This window comes from Colius striatus, chromosome 1 (assembly GCF_028858725.1).
Source record: "Colius striatus isolate bColStr4 chromosome 1, bColStr4.1.hap1, whole genome shotgun sequence".
Classification (NCBI taxonomy): Eukaryota; Metazoa; Chordata; class Aves; order Coliiformes; family Coliidae; genus Colius; species Colius striatus.
Genome location: NC_084759.1, coordinates 53,703,016 through 53,723,754, shown reverse-complemented (window position 1 = coordinate 53,723,754; position 20,739 = coordinate 53,703,016). Strand labels below are relative to the sequence as shown.

General features: G+C 39.4%; 1 protein-coding gene across 3 annotated transcripts in view; it reads left to right on the top strand.

The window, feature by feature from the left end:
- Nucleotides 1-281: 281 nt before the first annotated feature.
- Nucleotides 282-20,739, top strand: part of DOCK9 (dedicator of cytokinesis 9) — a 127,253-nt gene continuing 106,795 nt past the window's right edge. For all 3 annotated transcript variants that reach the window (XM_061996208.1, XM_061996182.1, XM_061996173.1), the window contains exon 1: nt 282-559. In XM_061996208.1, coding sequence (XP_061852192.1) covers nt 446-559 — 114 coding nt within the window. In that variant the 5' untranslated portion in view covers nt 282-445. The remainder of the gene's footprint in view (nt 560-20,739) is intronic.

The window sequence follows — 20,739 nt, the reverse complement described above, 5'->3', positions numbered from 1 at the left end:
AAGGGCGGGAACTTCCGCCTCCGGTCGGCCCCGCCCCTCACCTTGGCCTCGGCTCCGCGCTAAGCCAATGAGGGTGGGGAGCCGCAGCCGGGCAGGTAACCGGGCGCCCAATCGGAAAGGCGCCGCGGGAACAGGTGGGGGCGGGGCCTCGGCGTGGCCCCGCCTCTTCACCTCCCCCGCGGCCGCGCCAATCGCGCTCCCCCCGGCCGGCGGCGCGCGGCTGTGTTTGGGAGCGGGCGGGGGGGGGGCGCGGCGCGCGCCGGCCCCGCGGGGGAGGGGCTACCTGCCAGGAGCGGCGCCGGCTGCGGCACCCGCCGGCGGGGCTCGCGCCCTGCCCGCCACACGACACACGGCCTCCCGCTCCCCATCGCCGCGCCAGGGGCCGCCCGGCGGCCGGGCTGTGAGGACAGCGGACGGCCCGGGCGGGAGGAGCGCAGAGGCAGCCATGGCACTGGTGGCCCCGGAGACTCGGAAGTTCACGCGGGCGCTGAGCAAGCCCGGCACGGCGGCCGAGCTGCGGCAGAGCGTCTCCGAGGTGGTGCGGGGCTCCGTCCTCTTGGTGAGTGCGCGGACGGCCACTAAGGGGCCCAGGCGAGGCTCCGGCCAGCGGGGAACCTCCGCCGGGGCCTCTCGGGATTGTAGCGGGGGGTGGGCAGGCGGTGGCCTCAGAGGAGGAGGAGAGGACGGGGCCCTTTGATCTGTGCCGGGCCCTCCCGTGCTGTCACGGCGGTGCCGGGGCGGGAGGTCGGCGCGGCCCCCTGTCGGGCTTGCGGCTCTTCGCCTCCGCCGAGGGCTGGTGAGGTTGCAGCCGCAGGCGGGGCGGGGACGCTCCCAGCGGCAGCCGCGCGGAGGGCGCCATGGGCTGCGGCGCCCGGCGGGCACGGCTGGGCGCTCCCGCCTTCCCCGCTGCAAACTTCTGGACGTGAGGCGATGTGGGACAGCCGGGGCAAACGGAGCTCTGCGGGAAGTGGCGGCCCCCACCGCCACCCTCCGGCGAGGTGGAGGGGCCTGCGGTGTCTCCTTTCTTCTCCACCTGTAGAGCGGGTGCGTCTGGCGCCTAGCCTGATGTGACTGAAGCGCTTTCGTGCGTGTGAAAATTGGGGGAGCAAAAGTGATTTTTCGTTTTGTTCCTGACTGTACGCTTTACAACTAAACCACCTTTTTTTATTGCGTGTATCATACGGAATGAATGATGAGCGCTGGCAAGTGTAGCAGGAATGTTTTAATATGTTATTTGTCCCTACTGCCTGTACTGTGCTAGCACATTGTAGTTGTTCTTGCCAGTTGGCAATCGGGCGCCTTAATTTGAGACGCTGCAAGTAAATTTATGTGAAGGTGTTAGAGGGTGAACTGAGGCATCTGGGACTGAGAGAAAGAGAGAGGTATAGATTTTTGGCCTGGTTGTACTCAGGTGACGACATCTTAAACAGCCTCAGCAAGATTTTTCAGAGCTTCTCTCTTGGGGCTCCTGTTCACAGTATGCATTTGTTTTCCGTGTGGTTTTGTTATCTCCAATGAGGATGTTTTAGTAAGCACTTAACCCTGTGTAAGTAGGGAGTTTTTGATGCTGGAGTTCCTGCTACTGGAAGCTGATCTGTCATTTGTTTTTCACTCTTCCTAAGGCTAAGTGTTGTCTTGTCTAACTTTTTTTAAACTACTTGTCAAAACAGTTGATCTTGTCATAGGTATGTATTATAAGAGTAAAAACTGCTGTAGCTGTAATTCCAAGACAAATACTTTTCTTTAATAAAATGATATCTTTAATACTGCATTACTTGCTAGTTAACTGTGTGTCACAGGATATATATGATAGAAGACCTGATGTGCATAGTTCGGGGTCCACCTGAGTACATACAGCTTTCTACAAGACACTAGCACATATACATGTAATAAACTTTCAATATATGTTAATTCTTCCTCAGGGATCAAGTCTTTCCTCTGAAGAGTGGAAGAGGATATACATATTTTAAAATACTTTTCACATTGAAGGAGCATGAAAGCGATTGAGGTTATTTTCATGACACAGATAAATGCTTCTTTTGCAGTAATTGGCAACCCTGCCCTCTGTTCCTTCCTCTTTAGAAGTTTTTTCCCTAATTCACTTATGATTGATGTAATTGAATCATAGAATTGATTGGTTGGAGGGAACCTTAAAGATTATCTAGTTCCAACCCTCCTGCCATGGATGGTGACAGCTTTCGCTAAACCAGACTACTCAAAGACCCCTCCATCCTGACCTTGAACACTTCCAGGGGTGAGGCAGCTACAACCCTTCTGGGCAAGCTGTTACCGTGCCTCAGCACTCTCATAGTGAAGTCTTTTTTCCCCAATACCTAATCTAAATCTACCCTCCTGCAGTTTAAAGCCGTTACCCTTTGTCCTATTACTGCATACCCTTGTGAAAAGTTCCCTTCTGGTTTTCTCGTGGACCCCCTTTAGGTACTTTTAGTCATTCAGGTTGACCAAATACACGATAGGATGGTATTCAGTAATATTCCAGGTATTTTTGCCACAATGGCATATTCTGCAGAATTTTAAGGAGATGAAAGAAGTGATGGTGTGAAGCGTTGTACCGGCTCAATCTTATTCTGGCTTCCATAACTATTTTAGAAAGCAAAAATAGTAACTCACTATTTATGGCAACTTAACATTAATGTCAGGTTTATGACCCTTTCCCATTAGCTTGATGCATGGAGAAAAATCTCCATCTCTCATACAGTCTTGTGCTGAAGTTCAACTTCTGATTTCAACTGTGTATTGCCCCTGCTCTTATGTCTTTCTTACTGTCATGAATGCTGTTTGCTTAATCACTGAACTCCTGTGTTTCTGCTCACAAACTGTTTAAATCATGAAATAAAAGACTAGTGATTGCAGATTTACCTTTACCTTCTTACTTTTTATTCCTTTGAATGTTCTTTATTGAGCATTGTGATGTCTGGAATAAAATTGTACTCTTGTTTTTTTGTTGCTATTAAAAGGGGGATTTCATTAATACTTAAAAGTATTTAAAAGATGCATGTCAAGAAGATGGGGCAGCACTTTTTTCTGAAGTGTCCAAAGATAGAATAAGGGGGAATGAACAAAAGCTGGAACATGAAAAGTTCCACTTAAGGAAAAATTCTTTCCTATAGGGTGAGGGAGCCCTGGCACAGGCTGCCCAGGGAGACTGTGGAGTTTCTGTCTCTGGAAGTTTTCAAAACCTGCCTGGACACTTTCCTGTGTGACCTGATCTAGGTGGACCTGCTTGATCAGGGAGAGTGGAGTAGATGACCACTAGAGATCCTTTCCAACCTCTGCAATTCTGTGATCCTGTGAGTTTAGGTGGGATACTGTTTTTCTGTGCTATGAAAGACTTAAAAAAAATATTTGCTTTTAGAAGTTTGACAGGTTGACCTGTTTCTTAGCTGTTGGAGTTTCTGGGTGTTGTTATCTGAAAAATCTCTTAGGGTGACCTGTTGAATCTAGGATTCTTACTAGTATTACAGTAATTGTGGAATACTCTGTTCAGATTTGTGGCTTTAAAGAAAAAACCCACTCTCTTTCCTAAGCTGCCTCTCAAAGCAACTTGGTAGAGCACCCCGACAGGGTGTTTTGAACTGGGCTGTCAACAAAATGTCTTCTTTAAAATGTCATTCAGCGCTTGTAACTAGTGTGATATTAGTGTCATCATTTGCTCATGAACAGATGCTGAAGTTTTCCAGTACTGAGGCTGTTTTCCATTGGCTAGACTTGCCATGTAGAACCTGGAGGTAGGAAAGAGGAAATTTAGACTAGTACTTCTTGGTGAGTGATCTATCTAGATATGTGCAACCAAATATTACTTCTTACTGTATATCTCTGCAGCAGAATGTACTGAGCAGCGACGCAAATCAGCCAATTGTTACTTGTAGTAGCAGATAAAAGTGAACTGCTAATACCTCTGAGGTTGTACAGATTCTCTTAACTTGTTCTTGCAGCTGCTCTTAAGCTTTCCATCCATTTTTATGGTCAACAATGTATTGCTAGAATTGAAAAAAAACAACCAACACAACGTTTTCTGTGTTTAAATGAGATTTATTACATCACATTTCTAAAATATGCTTGACTTTTCTGCTTTATAAGTGTTCTTAGGATCATACTGATGAAATAGGGCTGAAAACAGCATGTTGCTAAGGACAGCATTGGTATATCTTAAATTTTCAGGTTGCTCTTCGTTGGAACTAAATGTCAGAGATCTTCAGCCAATTGACAGACTAAATAGCTTGTCTGAGGAGTAAAAAAAACATTAAAGAGATGTGATTAGCCAAGCTAGTTTTCATCACAGAATGAAGCAAGCTATCTTGTCGGTGCTTGACATCTCAGACATTCCTTCTATTAGGTTTAGTTTACTGAACCAACAAGTACAGTTTGGTTGGCTGGCTTATTTGGCAATCAGCTCTTCACTGTGGTATGAGGCACATCATATATATCTTTATTTTTTGGGATTTGAGATTGTTTGAGATTTTACTGTTTTCTCTTTTACAGCAGCCTTCCTTGCTGGGATATGGTCTCATGCATTGTTGATGTTTTGACTTCTGACTGAGCCACATGACTTAATGGGGTCCCTCTGGCCACCCAAATACATTTCTATCTGGGGAAAAGGGCTATGAGGATGACAGGCTTGAGTCTCAGACCAGTAATCTTGTCAAGAACAGTTTTCAATGCAATTTTAATGTTATACATAAATGGGAGGAGTCTCCTGAAGTGGTGACAAGTTACCCAAAGCATGTTGCATGCAGATCAGCAGCATTGCTGGAGGGATATGTGGTGTCTTGTTCAATGATACGTTAACGATAAATTATCTGAGTGACAAAACAATGTGTTCTACCCAATACTAAATTAAGCTGACGTGTAAGAATAATAAGCAATTAAGAGAATATTTGGCATACCAGATTTGATCTGCTTTTGCCAAGGTGTCAATAAAATGCCCTTAACGAATACGCAGATAATAAAAATGTTTAAATATACCAAATAATGCGGCAAAAGTTGTTTCCCTTATGTGAAAATTAATATTGTACAGAAAGAACTGGAGATACAGGAAAACAGGATGAAATTTGAGTGATTCCCAGATTGTTCTGTGCAATTCTCCTTTTTGATTTGAGTGTATAAAATAAGTTTGAATATTTGAAGGCTGGAATTATCATTATTAGTGTCTTAGGCTTTATATGTTAACTTCAGGTACATAGTAGAGCTCTTGAGTTCTAAAATTCTTCCAGAAATTAAGCTTTTTAGATGTGGTGGAAAATGAGTATATCATAAAGAACTATGCTTGGATCTCCCAGTGAGTCTTTGATCTCAAGCTTGTTGATGTTCTTTCTTCTTTTTAATGAAGACTTGTTCTTGCTTTTAGCATGATGTCAACTTTGTCTTTCCAGTCCTGATCTCTGCTTTCTGTGAATCTCAGTGGATAGGTGCACTCTGCTATATTATTACAGTGTTTGTAACATAGCATTTCTCTAAGAATACAGTTCCTGGGAGGATTGTGTAATACTCATTTTGGTTGGATATTTTCCTTTCCAATTCATGTATCCTTTTGTATGTTCTGTGCACAGGGGGCTTGTGTGATTTTCTGCAAAACAGCTTCTCCGTATACAATGAATGAAGTATTTGGAACCTCAATGACTGAGATTTCAGTGTTTATGTGGGAAGAGACAGTTCTTGGCTTGCTTTAGGAAAGTAGGAATTAAAAAGCTGTACATAATACTGAAGGGATCTTTTAGAGCTGATAGGTCCAGAAAAGCTGGAAACACGGATAAAGCTTGAACTTTCTGTTAAGGAATGTGACATTGTATACATAAGGAATTTGAAAGAAGCAGAATGTTATGAACGGATGAGTGAAAGCAGGGAGGTGAGAAGTGACACTCAAGACTTTAAAGGAAAAATCATTGCTGACAATGAACGTCATCTGAACACATCTCATCTTGGAGGAACTGGATGTGAATAGTAATGTTTATTTAGCCAGCATCTGAACTGTTGAACTTTCTCTTTATTTAGGGGGATAAAACCTGATTCTCAACCCTGTTAGTTGGTTGTGTACTGCTTACCTTTCCTAAAGGAAATGAAACTGGCAGAATGAGGTCATTTTGATAAAGGTGCTAATTTTATTTCAGTAAAGTGCATTTAAAAACTTTTTTGATTGGATACAAAACATCAGTAAGAAAACTGTTATTTTTGGCATCTGATACTGTGAAGAAGACTTGCTGGGTTTGACAGATGTTTCTGTGGTTGTGAAGATTCAGAAGCTGGACTAAAGTACTAAAGTTACTATTAATAACTATGATTAAACTTATTTAAATTTTAAATGTCAGTAATCTTGTTCAGAAAGGGAATGTAGTAGGGAAAACACAGGATAGTTGAATTTCTGTGGAAACAAAAATACGTTTAACCATTCAACAATGTTAGATCATTCTTGGTAGCTGCACCTTATTTCCTTATTATTTTCTTGAACCTTTTCTGCCCTGATGGATAAGGATAATTGTGTTTAAAATAGAGGAGTAAATACTTTAAAATAGTTCCTTCTAACACAACAAATGCCAGCTGTAGGGTGATACTGGATTGGGCTTTTATTCTGTGGTGGCAGCAGCTTTCATGAGGCACAGAATACCACAATACATCTCCTTTTTTTTCCTTTTCCTCCTACTTATGCGTTTTAATACTCAATCAGGATTTACGTGTTTGTATCTCAATGGAAGTAGAACTCATGACACCTGCATTTCAACTTGGGATGTTGAAAATCTTTTGCAATAAACTTAAAACATAGATATGGTTTATGATGTATATCCAGCTTAAAGTCATTTGGTTTTGTTGCATTGTGCTTCTAAGCAAATGTTGTAAAAGGTCTCTATAATTACTCATTTTCAAAACTAGGCCTTTAATGTCAAGTCTTTTTTTTTTTTTTCTGTCGCATGGATGTCGGTGTTCAAGTTAATATTAAGCATGTATGGTTTTTGAACTGAGTGGTCATTTGCTTGTGAGTAGGGTGTGCCTGAGATTAGATGACTGTCATCCATATGCATGTATGTGCAAACTCAGCAATTTGTATATTTGGCATTTTTGCCAGATATTTGAATATTGACGGTAGCTGTAAGATTCTGCCAAATTCATGCGTGTTTGCTTTAAAAATAGTGAGGGAAAAAATGACTAACAAGTCATTGAAGCAAATAAAGGGAGTTCAGTTTTTTCCCAGATATCAGGAAGCTTGATTATATCTTTCTGAAATATATGTTTCCTATGTTGCTGTTATTTAAGAATTTCTGTTACTGTTAGAGGTGATTTAGTTCCAGGGGCTCTTTGTGGAGCTACGGAAAGGGTATAACGTCCGGTGTTCTAATGGTAGTTGAAGAACTTACCTAGTGCAAGTGATCTCAAAAAAGAAAGTTATATATATTAAAAATGTATGTAAAACTTTCTTCCTTAACTAGTTTGGATATTGAGGTTGAATGATCTCAAGTACTTCACTTGTAGATACTGAAGGCAAAACTCCTTCGTTTGAAAGAGGGTGAAGACAAATTCATTCTTCTTTGCCCTCCATTAGGTTGGCTGTGTCAATGAAAAGCTTTAATTATAAAAGGCAGAAAAGGCATAAAGTTGCACAAGTAGTCATTGTATTACACAATGCTTTTCTCATAGAAATATTTAAAAAGTAATTTATATCTAAAGATGAGAAGATGCTCCAAAATTCTGAGCATGTAATATATTTTAGACCTTAGTTTAGAGGATAGACAGGTTTGTGAAGGGAGGCTTACATTCTATCTTAATTCATAACCTCCCTGAGCACCTGTGCCAGTGCTTGGTCACTCTCACAGTGACAAAATATTTCCTGACATTCAGAGGAAACCTCCTGTGTTTCAGTTTGTGCTCATTGCCTTTGGTCCAGTCACTGGGCACTGCTGAGCAGAGCCTGGCTCTGTCCTCTGTGCACCCTCTCTTCAGGTATTTCTGTATACCTAGATAGATCCACCTGAGCCTTCTTCAGGCTGAACAGTTCCAGCTCTTTCAGCCTCTCCTCATAGGAGACATGCTCCAGAACCTTCATGTTCTTTGTGGACCATTGCTGAATATTCTCCGGTACATCCATGGCTCTCTTGTGCTGGGGAGCCTGGAGCTGGACCATTCTGTGTACTTGTTTTGCAAGGTGTTAGTTTTCTTTTTGAGAACAAAGTAATCTTAGCTCTGTGTCCTGTGGAAGCAAGCAGGTTGCAAGCTGATTCAGACCGGAGTACTTGTTGGTGTCAGTTATAAATCTAAGCCACCAAATAGCTTAGATTGCTGTTAATGCAATTGGAATATCTTTTAGGCGAGTGACCTTACCTAAAATTAACTAAGCAACCAAAATACACTTCAAAACTTCCCTGAACCCCACAAATCTAAACAAAAGAAGAAAAACATCTCTTCCCCTTCAACAATTAAAAACAGGAAAGCCTGTAATAGAGCCATAGGTTTAAATGAATAATCCTTAGCTGCTGCTTTGTGTATCTCTGAGTGCTTCTCGATACTCAGGTGTAGCTCTTTACTTAAAAAGGGATGTCACATTGTCAGATGCTGATCTAGGTTTGGAAATATGAGGCACAAACTAAACTACTTTCAGTTGTTCAAGTACTGTTCTGTAGATGGGACAGAGCTCTTTTGTGAATTCAGAGATAAGACAGAGGTTTATATTTGTACTACTATAAGATTAATACTCCAACAAGGAATGACTATGCATTATACTCATAATGGGTAATGCTTGCATAATTTTAAGTAAAGAAAGTTACGTCAGTGCAGGATGTAATACATTGCAATTTTAGTGTTATCATGAGTGAAATGTAGTTGATTTTGGGAGTCTGGAATTTTGTATACCTGAGTCCGCAGGCACTTAATTTGGTTTGAGCTTAGAAGTCCAGAGCCTCCACTGCCTTTGGATGCTTGTATTTTGACATTAAGATACATGATCTTCCTACCTTATTGGTTAGCCAAGGCATAGCTGCCTCTTCGGTCCTGAAACATACATGAATAAGAAAAACAGAAGCTCCACAGAAAGAGCTGGGTGTTTTCAGCAGGAGAGACAGGGTCTAGTAAGATAGCTTTTAGTCTCATTTTAACAGGTTTGTGAAGAAATCAAAAGTCAGATGGAAATACTAGCTAGCATTGTGGATATTAACATACAGATAAGAGGCTTTGGTTTTAAGGTGATGGGAAGGTAGTCATCCGTTTTCCAGTTTGATCCACTGCTAGTGCTATTTTGTGCTCTTTAATGTTATGTAAACGTCTTTGTATCCTTTGGTTTCAGAGGTACTGTCCTATACCAGGGTGCTGCTACTGACAGAGAATCTGCTTGCACTTAATGCCTTTCTAGGCTAGTTTGTAGGCATCGTTGCAAGTGACTACAGACAGGCAGTAGAATAATACAGAACTGAAGCTTTATAAAAATAAGGTTGAAAGTCACCTAATTTAGCCCATTCCTCACTTTTCCTCACAGTGAGGACAAATGGCATTTCAGATCTCTCTCTGCCAGGTGTATTTACACCCACTTGTGCTGCCACTGATACTTGTGCAAGGTAATGTTGATGGTTTTGCTGAAAACATAGTAGTATGTTTGCCTCTAAGGAATGTTCAAGGAGGCTTCACTCTTACTATTTGCTAGTCCCAGAGGGATTTTAAATTCCTGCTGGACCTCAAACGTCAGAGAGTTTAAAATGAGCATTCAGGTTAATGAAGAGATGACACACATCAAAATTATTTGAAGAACGCTATTCTAATTTCCTTCAGAAATTGTCTTGGGATTCTTTCTTGCCAGTCTTGTTATCACTTCAGAACTATTTGCCTGGTATTGTATATAGACTTAGATATCTCAATATATTGTATATTACTTTCTTCCCAGAGAAAGCATACAGCATAATCCAGTAAGCTTTTCTTCACTAAAAGATGAAGTTTCTACGTGAAGAAAAAAAATCCTGCTGTATACAATTTTGCTGGTAACATTCGATACTTCCAGCGTAATGTTTTGGCAGCTTATGGCCTATTGGAGGGGAAACTGGGACTTGTTACTCACTGAAATAGGAACAAAGGGAAGGAGAAATACCTGAATCTGTATAACCTCCATGGAGAGGTTAAAAATAGAGAAGTATGTTTGAGGTCTGAAGTTCTTGCTGTCCTTCCCTAAACACAATAAGATTGCTCAAAATCTAGGTTCTAGCCTTTATTTTTTTTTCCTAGTCTGTTGTACTTTTGACCATTATTCTGGCTTGGTTTCATCAGTTTTTCTGAAAATAGTATCCTATAATTAGTGACTTGTTCTGTAGCTCTCTAATAATAACAACTTTGTGTTGTGTTTATCTTATCAGCTGTTTAAGAGCCCAGAACAATCACTTCTTCAGAAAGCTGGAAGTTATGTAACCACTAGAGGGAGAGCAGTGAGCGTATTTCGATACTAGAAATCCTGTGTTATGGTTTGGAAGGTAAAATGATTAAAAGGCTGGATGGTTTGTGTCTCACAATAAAGCATAAATGTTCACTTATTCAGTTTAGACTGACTTAGACAACTTCGTAAATTTCTTTGGATTATTCTTGGTATGTTTATCCTCAAAGTATACTTGAGTTAAGTTAGAACTGAAGGTGCATGCTTTATTGGCAGTGTTCATCTATGGATGAAAATGTATTATTATTCATATAAGAGTGAAATTATGAGAAGACTGACCTTTTCTGCAGCTATCAACCTAAAACTGTTAGTTAAGATATTTAGCATTTTGTAACTAGCAGTGTTTTAAATTTGTGTTTATCTCTCAATCAGCACATATATAATACTGTGTATGCAAAATTTGGAATAACATTTCTTGAATTGCATCATTTTTGGCTCATCCTCACTTCTCTAAATGTATAAAAACCTTAATAGATGCAAATATTTGCTTGTTTGTCAATTAAAAGAAAATTGTGATATTAGCCAGCTCTAACATCTTCCTTGGCTAGATAGGACAGGACTAAACCTTGCTTCAACTTTCATGAGAATTATTTTTTACTATTGGTATGATCTTTGACATTGGGGGCATCTCAAATGGATGATAAACAGCCACTCTGCCAGTGTGGTGGTATTAGTATTTCTTACGTCACAGTAGTTTTTTGGTTTAGCTGACAACCCTCATGTTTACAAAGCAACAAAAAAATCCTTTTATGCAAATGGAATACTCTGTGTTTGTTGCCTCTTGTCCTATGGCTGTACTTTCAAGAAGAGCCTGGCTCTATCCTCTCTCTACCTTCTCATTAAGCAGTTGCCAACAGCAATAAAATCTCCTTTTAGCCTTCACTTAAAGCTGAACTGTCCAAGGTGTCTTAGATTTTTTTAGATGCATCCTGTGCTGCAGCCCCTAAACCATCATGATGGCCTTCCATTAGACTCAGTCCAATAGGTCAATATTTTTTATTGTACTGAAAAGCTTGCTCATCTTGTTCAGCTTGCTGTCCAACTTGATGTCATCCTTATGCACTCATTCAGACCACAGCTACCTAATTCAACTACAAGGATGCTATGGGAGACTGTGTCAGAAGGCTTGTTTTACTAACTTTATTCAATGTCCATGTCTATCTCCTTGTCCATGGAGCCAACCATCTTATCAAAGGAGGTAAACAATTTGGTCGGGCATAATTTTTCTGTGGTAAATCCATGTTATCTCCTTGGAACTATACTCTTATTCTTTATATGTCAGGAATTGGCTTCCAGGAAGGCTTGCATCAATATTTTCATGGAGACTGAAGTGAACCTGACTAGACTGTAGTTCCCCATATTCTCCTTGCTACTCTGAAAAGTGGATAGGAAGGTTACTAAGAATAATGAATATCCAAACAGACATTCTGCACTAGTTTTAACCAATCAGGTGTTCAAGAGTTTTATCCTAAGACAGATAAAATGCAATGTTGTGGCCAGAAAGCAGCTTTTAACATGGTTCCTACTTTCTGAAGAAACATGGATTCTTGAGAGAATTTCCTGTGTTGTAGTTTAGCCCTAGCTAGCAATTTTGCACTATACGGTCACTCACTAACACCCTGTCCCAGGGGATGAGAATCAGGAAAAAAAAGTAGGAAAAACCCTAGTGATGCACAATGCAATTGCTCATCACTTGATACCCGAGAAGCAATCCACTCCTTCACGCCAACTCCCTACTTTATATACTGGGCATGACATTCTGTGGTGTGGAATATCTCTTTGGCAGGTTTGAGTCAGCTGTCTGGGCTCCCTCCCAGATGTTTGTGCAGCCCAGCCTGTGCGCTGGCAGGGCAGGCTGAGAAATAGAAAAGGCCTTGAGCTGTGCAAGTACTGCCTGGCAATAACCAAAGCATTTTTGTGTTATCAACATTGTTCTCACTGTAAATCCAAAACACTGCCCTGTACTAGCTACTAGGAAGAAAATTAACTCTGTCCTAGGTGAAACCAGGGTAACTTGACAAAGCTCTTCTATGAAATTTGCAGGAAACAGTCATTGCAGAAACAATCCTTGCATCAGGAAACAGCATCTGAATTTTCTTCTTTTCTAGGAATGTTCCTGTTAAGTATTACCTGTTGTACCTATGCTTCTTTTCTCTCTTGCAGGGCTGTTGGATCTTCAGTTCTTTCCTGCAGCATAGCTTTATCAGGTGGAAACAAGTACACTGACTTTGATACACTTGTTAAGGCACTTTGAAGAGTGCTAAGTGCTGTTGGTTTTAATCTCTTTGTGCTGAAGAGGCTTTAGGCCCACATCCCTAGCATTCTGAGCTAATATACAGGCAGCTGCCAGATGGAACGTAGTACTCTGCCTACAAACGCAACGTGTTTTGTGAAAAGCTGAATTCAGTCAGGATGTGTTAAGATCTCCAAGGGACCAGATGTTCACTCCTGTCAAGATAGCTTCTGCCTTTGTAGATATTACTCAATGTCAAATAGAAACTTGAAAACATTGGTTAGAACTGTCTAATTTCTATCACACATTTACTTTCTACTTGTGTGACTATGCTTGTTGGAAGCAATTTGTTTGTCAAAAGGTTACTTAACATGTTTAAGTCCTCCGGTTTTCAAGAGAAACACAATTATTAGGCATTTACTGTAATCAGAGGAGGACTGATGGTCAGACCATTAAAGCAATTGTATAACTGTACTGTTAAATGGTTCCAAACAATTTTTTGGAGGGAAACTATACCACCTTCTTTATTACATCTCAAAAAGATATGATTGCAAACAACTTGGAGCTAACACAACTAGTTAATGTTCTTGTCTTTATGAATCTCATAGTGCAGTCAGTACAGATTCAGTGGAGTCTATAGTAAGAAGGAACTTGTTGCTCTCCATATAAACAGGTGTAGTGAATGGAGCAAAACATCTCCCTCGACTTGCTTCCTGTTTTCAGAGGGTAGGATAGATAGAGAGGCAATAGAAAGTACAGGTTATGGATGAAATTTCTTTGCCCTTCGTAGTAGAATTTATGCCAAAGTCTTCAACATTGCCTTCTTGATCCCCCCCTGCCCCCCACAAAAGACTTATTATCAAGAATTCCTTAACACAATTTGTATTTCTTACAATATGTGGAATGTCCTAACTGCTGCCTTTGAGACTATGAGACTGGCAGGAACTACTTGGATCACTGTCAAATATTGATTTTTGTTGTTGTTGTTGTTTTGATTTTTTTTTTCCTCCTTTAAAAATCAATGTGTCTTCATGTTTTTATGGTGTATTTAGGTTAGGAGTGTAATGAGCATATGGAGATGTATTAACTAGCCAGATGTTAGGGAAAAATGCTAATAAATCTTAAATATTTCTTCTGAATGTTTCATTATAGCATGCAAATGTTTCCTTGAGATAAGTTAATTTGCATGAGGTCAAATCTGTAGCTGACATCATTAAGCAGTTTATTCCCTTGCTTTGTGCTTCACTTAAGTCCTTTTAATGTAGCTTAACTCCTTTGCAACAATTTGGAGTTTGTAAAATCACTCTTTAATCCAGTTTTACAATTTGGTAAGTAAATACATCTGAGTGCCTTCAGTTTAGCAGAAATATAAAACTAACTAGCAATCTCTGACAGGGTGGTGTGATTTGGGACAGGTATTTTTTGCAAATTCCTTGCCTTTGAAATTAGCTTAAAAAAATGTAACACTTCTTCTCAGTGTCAGTTAAAGATACTTACATTCTTGAGTAGGACAGATACCAGCACACTGTATGAAGTAGTATCCTGTAGTGATAAATTCAGCCAGGGCAGGTGATTCACCATAAACCAAAAATATTTATGTATTTTAAATTTCAATCTGTATTTTCATTTTAGATAAGAATGTTAATCTGAACTACTCAGCCATGCTTTTTTTCCCTTTATTATGTCTATTGATTATTTGCCATCAAGGACTAGACAAAGTCAGTTGCTGGCAGGTGGGAATTGACTGATCACTTTGCATGCAAGGAAAAAAGGAAAAAGACAGCCTTCAGCTCCCTTGTGTTTTGCCTGAACAGATAGTAGCATGCTGATAACATACAGTTTTGATTGAAGCAGGTTTGTTTAACATGTTTTCTTTCCATAGCAGCAGTGGTTTAAGACTTTCCTCCCCCCCCATTCTAAGGTCTGTGGATTTGATTTTTGATTTTGTTTTAAACACTAAAAAGCACATATAGGTCAAGCAAAGAAATGTTTGCCAGTACGAACTCTGTGCTAAGCATTCTGGGAGAGTGCTTTCTTGCAGCAGATGAGAATTCTTTGTGGCTGGCAGCAGAAACTGCAGCAGTATCTTTGCAGTTTCCTTTCATCTTTGATTATGTTCTAAGAATCTCTGAAATATAGGAGCTCTTTCCCTGACCCTCTGGAATATCTTTTAATCTCTTGTTGCAGAGCACAGCACATGCTGAAAGCCTCCTATCTTCTACAGTTGGGGCATCCTTTGCTTTTCATCACCCTCTGATTTTTTGTCTTCTGCGGCTGGATTTTTGGCAGTGCTTGGCTTAAGCAAATAGGATTACATTTCAGTAGCTGATGGTTTCTAGTTGAGGAACATACTAAATGTCGGACGTAATGAAGATTGTACAAAGAAATATTTCTGAGAAGCACAGGAAAATTATTCGAGTCGAGCAAAGGAGGAAGACATTCTGTGATTGCAATCAGAGCTGCTAGAAATGCAAAATTTGGAATGCAAGATTTGGAATGGGTTGCACTACAAGCGTGGTTCTGTTTAAAGGCATTCGTACAGTTTTTGAGAGAAACTGTGGTTATATTTGCAAACAGCAAGGGGAAAACAATGCCCTTGAATATACAGCATTCAGCTTGCCAAATGAAGATTCAGGAATATTGATTCATTCATCCCTGGTAAATACAAACTTGTTTCATTAATGATTTTATCTGTTGATTGAAAGCTAAACTAAAACCGGGATACTATGTTTATTTAACATCTGCTGAATATACCTCATCCTGATATTCTAGGGTGTTAGTGCAAATATGTGACATGTAATATATGTGTGCATAGAGCTGTAATGTTGAAGCTTAGAATTCATATTCATTATATCATTTAGATTTGTATTGATGGCTTGAACAATTTGCACTCCATAAACAAAATTGTTATAAAAGATTGCTCTTGGATATTTCTAAACATACTCTTGGAATGTATTTGGCACTTATTGAAGAACAACAGATGATTATGTTATTTGGAAAAACTAAAGAATGCATTGTTGGGGAAACAGTAACTCTGGATTTAAGGTTTATTTTTTCAGGTGGCAAGTACCTTTTTTTTCTTTTGTGAAACTGTTCTATATCTGTTTAACTTACTGAAAGGGATACAAGAGCATTCTAGAAGAAAACCATGGTTAAAGGAATTAATAACTGTTTTCTGAAGCTGCTTTGCTCTCAAAGGCTTTTTTAGGTGTTGTCTGGTGCATATAAAACAAGCTTTAAAGTGAGACTGTCTTCTTTGTACCCCCAGGTTAATGACGCATTTGTGCGTCAGGTATATTGCATTTAGGCTTGAGGGAGTGGAATTGCAATAGCTAATGTGCACCACTTGCTTCAGAATTAGGCTAGTTAAGTGTTTAAGTATTTATTTAGAATAATCTGGAGTAACTCATTAATTGCTTTGTCACCGGCAAGATAGTTGGAATGAGAGGGGTGTGGTACACTTAAATAACTGGATGGATTTTGATAAGCTTGTAGTGCCTGCTGGTGTACCCACACTGTGCAACTGCAGTTAAAAAAAGCCTCTAGAAATTTCACAAAGCTTTGTTGCCTTTATGCTGTTCAAGTCCTTTTGTGCTGAACTCAAATGTAAGAAAAAAAGATGTGTGTGCCAATGTTGTTTGTGTGTATGTGTATGTATACACTTGTGTATGTGTTATATATATGCTCACACACATATATGTAGTCTATATACATGGATACACATGCATAAGCTTCCAGGAAAGAATGCAGAATAATCTGGACTGTATTTATATTACCCTTCATGATAATATTGCATTTTCTAAATTCTTAATGTAGTTTGATATTAAAAATAAAATGGCTTCCTCTAGGTATTAGAAGCCTTTTTACACTGTTAGCCATTTTTAAGTTGCCTCATACAGATGGTTATTAGACATTGGTTAAGCTCTGGATGAATACTTTCAGTAACTTTTGTACTCCATCAAATTTATGACCTAACACTTTTACTGGCCTTAAATTCTACCTGTAGTTACATGAGTAAATGAAGAAATACTTCTTTTTTAAAATACAGTATGAACTATTGTAAGTTGGAGATTGCAGTGTAAATTATTTTTCTATCCTTTTTTTTCCCTTCTTTGTTTCATGTGATGTTGTTCCAGCAATATTTTCTCTTTAATTCAGTCTTAGCTTAGTCTGCCACTTAAAGTTCCACATCTGTCACTTGGGGTTTTTTTTCAGCTCCAGAATTTCTAGATGCTTTTAAATAATGATACTGACTTTTTGCATTTTCCTGTATGGCTTTGACACTGTGGTTTAACTGTGGAAGTATTGAATTAAAATAAATTTCTTCCTGGGATAAACACCTGAGGATTAGTATGGAATAGCATATGGAGCTGACAGGTCAGAATGACTTCCTGCCTATTGCACTGGACTAGAACAAAAGTCAGAATTTTAGAAGAAAAACCATGGGACTTATTAAAAGGTCAGGCTCTTGTTAATCAGAGCTGACACCTGCTATCGCTTTCTAAGGCATAGTCTGAGGCAGGGAAGTTGTTGCTCCTGATTTACCCCTGAAGAGTGGGAAGCAGGATTCTCTGAAGAGTGGGAAGAGGGTGAAAGAATCTGCAGTCCTGGCAACAGTCACAAGTGATTTTGTGAAACTCATTTAAATATATACATTGCATTCTGAAATTACGTAATTTTTGTACGCTTTGCTATAGCATTGGCCAGTTCTTTCTCCTCTGAAGGAGTGGCTTTCAGGAAGAGAAACTACCTTGCTTCTCACTGAAAAGCCATGCAGGGAGGAGACTACAGGAATCCTCTCTGAAGAAAAGCTGGATGGCCAAGACCAAAAGAGAGTGGCTGGGTGTCACTGCTCTGTTTTATTTTATTTTGGTGGCTATTGCAACAGATACATGTGTGAGTGTATGGTTTCGTCATACACCTGTGGCCTGTCTGTGCTATAATACCTATTAGAGCTGCAATTTCTTACCTCTGCCTTTTTCACTTTACCTGCTGCTTGGTGTATTTAGCTATTTTGGATCAAATATCTCCTGATACAGAGCTGTTGTCAAAACACCAACAAATTTCGGGGAGTCCTTTAATTCAAGAACACATAAATTCCTTTGCAAAACCAGTGTTGAACATCTGTGAAAATTTCCTGTGAACAGAAAGCTCTCGGGGTAGTTCTTAAAAATCTCCAGCTCTGTGAAGAAATAAGGAGGCAGAAGCAGTTGATTTAGCATACATTTTTCAGATTTACCTTGTAATCCTGAGGTCAGGAGGTTATGTCTGAAGTCTAATTAAAGCTTTATCTTAAGCAAGTCTGCTCTTTTGATTGTCTGAAGGAAAGATAAAAAGAAGCCAGGGTGAGAATTTCTTCTCAGGAGCATGGTTTATTTCTATCCATCTGATGTCATTCAAACTTGCAATGAAAATGCTATATCTTATCTTTGGGAACATTTCTAGCTTGTCACATACACTGTATCTTGCTAGAACAATGGACCTCTTAGGGTCTTTAAGTACACATTGATAAAAATATTTTAGTCAAAGCATATAAATGTAGTTTGAGTTGCTCTTAAAATTTGCAGAAAAGTTAATGACTGTATCTTTTGCCCAAATATTCACCTAGAGCATGTTTATGTACTGCAAATGTTGAGGAAACGTTCTAATTTGCTTAATTTTGTGGTAAGTTGAAGGATACAGTTTCAAAATATTAGTATTACCTTGTTTTGATTTGACTATGATGTTTTTTAAGCTATTCTCAGCAAGATATTACATGTTACTTCTGCTGTGTTGCAGTATCTTAGACTTTGGAAAAGGTGTTAATGGCCTTTATTTTTATATTCAAATTCATTTTTATATACAAATGTTTGTTAATCGTTGTATAACCAATGACTATCTAAGAGTGAAGTGTTACTGTGTGTTTAAGGGCCTAAAGACCTGATTCAGATGGTAGATAAAGTTGGAAAATGAACAAGGAAAAATGATGTGATGACAATAAATTGAGCAACAGGTTTGGGTTTTGCTAATAAGTCCCTTGAAGTAAGTATTTAGTGAGGGAAGAGGCTTAGGTGAGTGTGCTAGCAATGCTGAAGAGGAGCTAGAAAATTCTGAGCAGAACAGACAGACTGGGCTGAAGGACATTAACTATTTTTGAAAATATTTGTCTGATATTGCAAAAAGCAACTTGCTTCCCCCACCTCCCCCCTTACCCAGTTGTTTCTGCTCACCTGCTTCTAATGGACTATTCAACACTGCCATTTTTCTTATTAAGGTTCAGAACCTTTGTAGTTTGGTAAAGCTACTTAAGGTAGTTTAGTAAATGTAGTGTGCAGAAGATGTGGCCTAATAGTTCTAAGTCATCCTTTAATTTGTTAAATATTATTTGGAAAGCATCTAATAACTATTACTTAATTTGTGCTTAAATAATTTCTAAGAAGAAATGCAGGGCATTTTGAAATAGTGTACGTTCAGGTTTTAACTGGATAGATTTAGGTATTTGCTGGAAATGGACATCTACCCTTAGTAACTGCGGTTTCCTAGGCTTTGTCACCTGTTGACTTGACAGCAGTATCATCATTAGGTGTCATTGAGCTTTTATGTGACTGCTCTTTCTGTACTACTTGTGAGTCATTTGGTTTATTAATAAACTATGACATCTTTAAGATATACCAAAGTCTGTACATGTGGGCAGATTGATTCATGACAGCAGTGAGCTGTGTCATTCTGGAAATGACTTCACAGTAGACGTTCAAGTTGTAAATATTTTGATTTCAGAATCATATATGTGTGATTTTTCCAAAAAAGACTTTTCTTGATTTAACATGTAATGTGTTTAATATAAACCTTAAAATATTCATCTTTTAAAGGCGTGTTCTTGGTGTCTGAATTAGCAAATTAGTATCAGCTTGTTTAGTTAAAGTTGGAAGGTTTAGTTGAAAGAAGGTAGACATATATATAAAGGAAAGAGTTCTAAGGAAGTAATTCTGCTGAGTAAGTGGAAGGGTATTTTAATGCGCTTAAACAGCTTATACAGCAATTCTCTTATGGCGTGCAGATAATTTCTATGGCTTTGTCTGTTATTTTGCTCAGTAACTTGCTTCAACTTGTAACTGTATTACAAGTGGCTTTTATTCATCAGCAGTGGGAGCGTTTTAGGCCTCTTAATAAGGAAGAAATAGACACATATGAATAAGACTTCTAACTTGCATAGTTTTTCATGGGTCACTTGAATGAATGCACTCCTTTTATCTCCTTTCATCTTATTGCTTTGGGTAAATAAGTGCTGCCTTGTAGTTTTGGTTGCATCTCCTGATGGTCTCTGTAGTCTTTTTTGTTTTGGCCTTTTGTTAGCCTCCTTTGGGAATAACACTCAAATATCTGTGTCTGGTATCCCCGTTTCCTCTCATCAGAGGAAATTGCAGCACAAATTCACCAAAAGGGCATAGTTCTTGAAGCAAATTCATTTATTTGAAAGGATACATCTGAGAGGACTATCAAACATAGGTTGGCAGGGACTCACGGCTCTGGCATGCAAAAGACGAGATTAAACATTGTATCTTCAGGTAAAGTTCTTCAAGACTGAGGATAAGATCCGAGCATAATTGGTCACATCTACATGCAGAAGCCATGACTCATCTATAGCAACACAGGTTGGACTAGCATAGAAGGATATCTGACCCCCCCAAAAAAGGCATTAGGGTTGCACATGGGTAGAAGATGTGCTCTCTTTGAATGTAGCAGTAGAGGATCTTGAAGGGAGATGGATAGCCTGCTTTAAAGTCAAGCAAAATGTCTGCAGTTAAAAACCCCAAACAACACTGCAATCCTAAACAACAAAAAAACCCACCCCAAAACCAATGCCCCAAAAGCACGTTTAAACCTTGTATGATCTGAGGAATGGGAAGAAGACTTCTGTGGGGGAGAAGCTGCATGGGTGGTGCTTTCAAGAGTGGAATCTAGACTTAGTGAACACACAGAAAGAAGTTGACTTCTCTGCTCCATCTCCCTGATGAATACTTTCTTCCACCTGCTTTAGCCTGAAGTGCTCATTTGAATCATCTCTAGATGCAAGTATCCTGTCATGAAACAAAACACAAAGCTGGGAGCCAAC